The sequence below is a fragment of the Fusarium fujikuroi genome, chromosome FFUJ_chr03 (genome assembly GCF_900079805.1).
Source record: "Fusarium fujikuroi IMI 58289 draft genome, chromosome FFUJ_chr03".
NCBI lineage: Eukaryota > Fungi > Ascomycota > Sordariomycetes > Hypocreales > Nectriaceae > Fusarium > Fusarium fujikuroi.
Window position 1 is genome coordinate 2,621,418 of NC_036624.1, and position 6,000 is coordinate 2,627,417.

The 6,000-nt window shown below is 48.9% G+C and overlaps 1 protein-coding gene; it reads left to right on the forward strand.

The window, feature by feature from the left end:
• Positions 1–555: 555 nt before the first annotated feature.
• FFUJ_02923 (related to calcium/calmodulin dependent protein kinase C) lies at positions 556–2,696 on the forward strand (the record flags this gene model as incomplete). XM_023574711.1 has 6 exons in its annotated part: positions 556–677; positions 749–830; positions 887–1,036; positions 1,099–1,474; positions 1,533–1,942; positions 1,998–2,696. The coding sequence occupies 6 exons, from the start codon at positions 556–558 to the stop codon at positions 2,694–2,696; spliced, it is 1,839 nt and encodes a 612-aa protein (XP_023428018.1).
• Between the last annotated feature and the right edge of the window lie 3,304 nt (positions 2,697–6,000).

A 6,000-nucleotide genomic window follows, 5' to 3' on the forward strand; every position in this document is an offset into this window, starting at 1 on the left:
CGGGGTAGGGCATAAAGCTTCCATTTGACCAGCCGTAGACCAGTTGGCTCCAGGCTGACTGACTGCAGGTGTTCAGCCCCCTAAGGGACTACCCCCTTTAAGCAGCTCGCTCAGCCAAGGCTCACTCACTTACTGACGGGACTTGAAAAAGACCTTTGGTTGGTAAGTTAGGTAGCTGTACCACCAAATGATATCACATGGCACTAATAATCACTCTCTAAACCCAATTTTTGTCTGTCGCGCTTCTCTTCTCCCTCTTTGAACCATTTTCAATTGGAGAACACACGTACATTCCATTAGTACCCAAGGTGTCTTAAGGTGAGATACCTTGCCTTAGGTTGTCAGAAAAAACAATTCCTGCTATAGGTAGTACATACATACCTACGAAGGTAGGTACTTAGTATATCGGTTTACCGCGGGGTGCGGGGCAACATCACTGACTGATTATCTTAGTCTACCTAGGTATTGAGTTCGGTTTGAGCAACTCCAATCCGCCCGACCTCATATCTTTGTCTAGGCACAGCGCATCGCATCGCATATCAATCATCCTTGACAATGGACGCAGCAACTCATCCAGAGATGAGACCCTCGTTCACTTTCCCTTCGCCTCAAGTTAGAGTCGACCAACATGGCGATGCCTCTGGCGATAAACCTCCCCCACCACTCGTCCATCACCTGTAAGTCAGACTCAGAGCTACTCGATTTTTGAATGCGCCCAATGGGTCAGTTGACAATCGCATCAACAAAGGACGGAACCAACAGAAGTTCTTCATTTCTCGAGTCCTCTCCGGCATCACAAGAGAACCCCAAGCGCCCATCGAGAAGTCAAGGTGCGAAACTAACACCAGCATCAAGCAAGGCCTTATTGGGCTGACCAGTTCCACAGGAAACCCTCGATGCGCAGACACAGTTTGGGGATGAGGATGCCGATGGCTGCTCTCACCATCGAGTAAACCAGTATACAATCTTGGAAGAAATCGGCCGAGGTTCTTATGGCGCTGTCCATCTTGCAAAGGACCAATTCGGAAATGAATATGTGAGTATTGTGGCCCCAAGCCAGCCGCCAGCCCAATTCGTCTCCGACTTACACAGCCTCAGGCCGTAAAAGAATTTTCCAAGGCTCGACTCAGGAAACGCCTCCAATCCACGATCCTCAGGCAGGGTCCTCGAGGCCCAAGGCGTATGGGCCCTGGCGGTCGGGATCCCTTCAATTCAGTGCCCCGGGTCAAAGACTCCAATGATGCACTGCACCTCATTCGAGAGGAAATTGCCATTATGAAGAAACTAAACCACCCCAATCTAGTACAGCTCTATGAGGTTCTTGACGACCCCGAGGAAGATTCCATCTATATGGTCCTAGAGATGTGCCGAAAAGGTGTCGTTATGAAGGTCGGCCTTGACGAACACGCCAATCCCTACCCTGAGGAAAACTGCCGCTATTGGTTCCGAGACCTTATATTGGCCATTGAGTATCGTGAGTGCAGCCACCTCGAACCCCAATTCTTCTGAGGTGCTAACGATATGTTGCGCAGTTCATGCTCAGGGTGTCATCCACAGAGACATCAAGCCAGATAACCTCCTCTTATCTGACGATGACGTGCTCAAGGTCGTTGATTTTGGAGTTTCCGAGATGTTTGAAAAACCTGAAAATATGAGAACAGCGAAATCTGCAGGATCACCCGCCTTTCTTCCCCCTGAACTCTGTGGGAAGCATGGCGACGTGTCTGGCACCGCTGCTGATATATGGTCCATGGGAGTTTCGCTCTACTGCCTCAAGTATGGGCGCATTCCATTCAACCGTGACGGAGTCTTGGACATGTACGACGCTATCAGGACCGATGAACCTTCTATCCCCGAGGACGAGAACCCGGACTTTGCCGACCTCATGAAGAAGCTACTCAATAAAGACCCGGAGCAGCGCATAACCATGGATAAACTTCGAGTAAGATGTTCAGGCCTTGCGAGCGTCCCAAATAACAGAGCTAATACCTAAGCAGGAACACCCCTGGGTCACCAAGCAGGGTACAGACACTCTCCTCTCCGCTGAAGAGAACTGTGCCAACATGGTGGAACCTCCGAATGAGCTTGAGGTTAACCGGGCCTTTACTCGCAAGTTGAATCACCTCCTTTGCGTCATGAAAGCCATCCATCGCTTCAAGTCCATTCTGGCCAAACATCGCGCCAGATCTAACAGCAGCTCGCGTAAAGACGCCGAAGGTACTTTTGATGCGTCCCAAGAAAGGGCAAAGGCAGAGGTGATCGAGGCGTTGCTCTACCAGCGGCGTAAGTTTCTGAATCAAAAGAGTGATGAAAGCAGCCAAATCCCGCCAATCCACGAAACCATGGGAAACAACACCCCATTCCTGGGAATCGGCACAGGAACAATGGACGAGTTCGCTTCCAATGAGGCTACTCCAGATATGGTGTCCGATTCGCCAACGGCCGTTGACTTTAACGTGTATGACCGAGCGTATGAAAGTGCTATAGAGAACATCACGTCTGGCCAGAATGATTCTTCGAGAAGACCAACAGTATATTTGACCAAGTTCGTCAACGAGACACGAAAACTGAAGGCGGTCCCTGGGCTCACTGGGAATGAAGACCTCTCCGAGAATTCTGATGGCCTACAGAAATCAGGGCCAGCAGCCAAGCTTTCGCACCTCACATCCAAGCTTGGCCTCTCAGGGAAGCAATGAGCACAAAGTTGGGCCTTGGTTTGGGGAATAAAGCTACACCTTGGGGTAAGGCTACGCGTTTGGAAAGTACGCTGTACCATTATAGCGCTGCAGGTGAACACAACATGGCTGGTAGTGGCGGATCAAAGGCGGTGGACTATTTTAGAAGCTCAGTGATAACGATACCACAAGAGATACTATGTGAAAAAGCGTGCTCACCGTGTAGCGTGAGCGTTGGATACAACGAGGGTAATATTCTGAAGCAAAGCAAATACCCTCAGTTGCAGCAGTCAGTAGTATGAACTGCAGGCTGGTACGAGTAGCCGTGCAGCTGACATATTTGGAGCCTCAGCAACTCGACCACATGAAACAGAGGAGACGTAAAGATAAGAATCAGGTATGCGGTGACTCTTCTATTTCGGTGTGGTCGGCAGCCAGGCTTTTGGTGAGGAGGTTGACAGCCATGGAAGAAAGGAACAACTTTGTGATTTGAGGTAAGGTGCGCAACTGCCAAGGCAGCCAAGAGCCAAGCCGTTCTCGAATTCAACCTCCAATAAAACAAGATGTGAAACCTTGGGTATCTTACACGAATTACATGACGAGGAGCACAGGCAAGGGCTTCGGGCAGGCGTAGCCAGTAGATAAAACATCTTGGCAAGGTGTTAAGCCTGATACGTCGGTGCCATGCTGGCCGATGAGGAGACAATTGTCCGAGCACGGCTGGCAGAAAGGCTTTGCCATTCTCGACAACGTGACTCGCCGGAACAACAACGGTGAGTGTCAGTCAAGATTAGTCGCGGCAGCGGGAAGCTCTCCCGAAGACGATGAAAATCCGGGATGACTCCGTCGTCATGCATAAGTGGGTGCCACTGTACAGAAAGGCACCAGGAACACCCGGCGCCACGTGGAAACGGTTGCTCAAGGTGTCACTATACATCAAGTGTACTATCAAAGCTCAGCAGCAATCCCTCTTAGGGTTGCGATTGACGGCCACCAATATGCTGCTGTGAGACATGATTGGGTTAAGTGTGTATGTATGTGTGTGGCATGGGCCTGTGTGTGTCGCTATCTGGCCGGCAGGGTCAAGATGAAGACTTCGATAAGCTTGTGAGGGTTGTAGGGATAGATGGCTTTTCGGCAGCAGAACTGGGGCTGGCTTGACAGGTGTCGTCGACTGGGTGTAGTGAAGTGAACCAGTGAGGTGAGCCAGTGAGCTCTCGGCGATAGAGCACGGGTAGTCTAAACGGTGAAGGCACTTTGTTGTCGGTGTAAAAGATGATGTGCAAGATGCTTGCTTGCTTGTTTGTTTGCCTACCTGTATGCATGTATATATGTATGTAAATCTAGACGGTGTGACGTCAACACACAAGATAGTATGTAAGTACCTAGATTAATCCAGATATCGAAAAGGTTGCGGTCTCCTATGCAGTAGTCCTTGATATCTGTCACTTGCTAATGCCAGACCAGGGAGGGGGTCGCCGAAGTGTCCCATTTTGCTTGACATTGGATATTCGTGGTGAATAAATGTTAATATGTGATAGACGCGGGTCGAGCGGTGTAGGGACCCGATCATAAGGTACGCATATTTAAGGTGCCTAATCAAGTATAAACAGAAGGAAGATAAGATAGATTCCTTGGTCGAGGAAAATTTCTTCAGTTATTATGTCAGTCTCTCTCCCTTGATATGAATCGTCCAAAGACGTTGGCATTTTGAAACGATTATACATAGGGATGTATTCCGCTAGAACACTTGGAATAATCCTTATATGTGATAAGGTTTTGTTAAAAGACCAGCTTACAGGGATGTGCAAGCTTTCACCCCTGCAAGCAGAAAGAACCCTTAAGTTGAATACCACCATGCCGATCAAAGCTGTGCGATTCGTGATGGTTGCATGCAGCAAGTTGGCAGCCCTGTTCAGTGCCAAAGCTTCAACAAATATTACAAACATACCCGAGGTAGGCCAGATGTGAAACCGAGGGTTGCAGGGTGAGTATTATACTACCCAGCGGCCCAGCACCAAGCTAGAGTTCAACAAATCAGCATGTTAACTTGATTAGCCCAGAATATATTACTACCTACTTAAGTAACTAGTATTTTCGGGTAGTTGGGGCGGATAGGATGTCAAAGTCGGAAGAAGCACTCGTAAAAGTCAAGCCTTTCGCGCAGGGCAGCCCAACCCTTGAAGCTTGATGGATGGATGGATTAAGCGAGCGGGTCACGGTTTTGAACAATCTGGAGGCCTCTTCTTTGTGAACGAATCTTACAGAAAAGGGGCCAGATGCGTTGGTTGGCAGAGCTAGCTCCATTGAGGGCTGGTGGGGATGAAAGAGCCCCAGACTGTAGTGTCAGGAAGAGAGGATTCCCTGAGTAGCTTTGGGAGGTTGACAAGATGGGTGCATATGCGTGAATACCTACTGTACCTACCTTACCTACCTACCTACAGTAGGTACAGGTAGGTAGGAAAGGATGCCAACTAAGGTACCTTATGCAGCAGGCATCGTATTTCCAAACAACAGAAGAGCAGCAGCAGCTCAGCAGGCCACGCCGCTTTGTCACATAGTGTGCGGATGTGTGGAAACACCTCATAGTGTACTTCGGTTGATATCGAGATTCCAGCCCAAAGGGAATCTATTCATCACGGTGTGTATGACTTGAGCCTCCTGTTTCCTCCCACTCAGGGGTGTTGTTGTCGATGCCATTGCTAGCACACGGTTGGTCATGTTAGTAGCAGTGTAACGCCACCCACAGGGACAAACCGTTGACCAGCAGCTTATCAGTCGCTGTTCTTTACTGGGCTCGAATGAGATTGCAAAGGATATTTGACACAGGAAGAAGACATACATATTTGATACAGACGTGTCTTGATGCCAAGCTAGCCCGGTTGTAGGGGCCTGAGCAGATTTGAGAGGAACAATGGTCTCTTCGGTATTTGGGATAGACAATAACTACAGGACAGGTCGTTTTGAAGCGAGACTACCTCATCTACCCCCTAATATAGATATCACTGTAAACAAGATAGCTACCGTTTCTCGGGACAGCCACCACCGATGTGAAAGAATCGGCTTGTGACTCTAAGCTGGATTCCTTCTCCCCTTGCCGTCTTCGACTGGGATGAAGCCACCTTTCCTACCTTACATGTACCTAGGTTTTTATTCATTCATACTCGACAGCTCATTGTTTGCTTTCTTTGACGACGTTGAAGTTCTTACTGCAGTATCTTATCTGATACTTATCTGCTATACATATTTCCTGAATGCCGGCCAGCACGCTCAGTTTTACGTAAGATCCCTTCAATATCTCAGGTGGCAGGCCAATTCATGATAA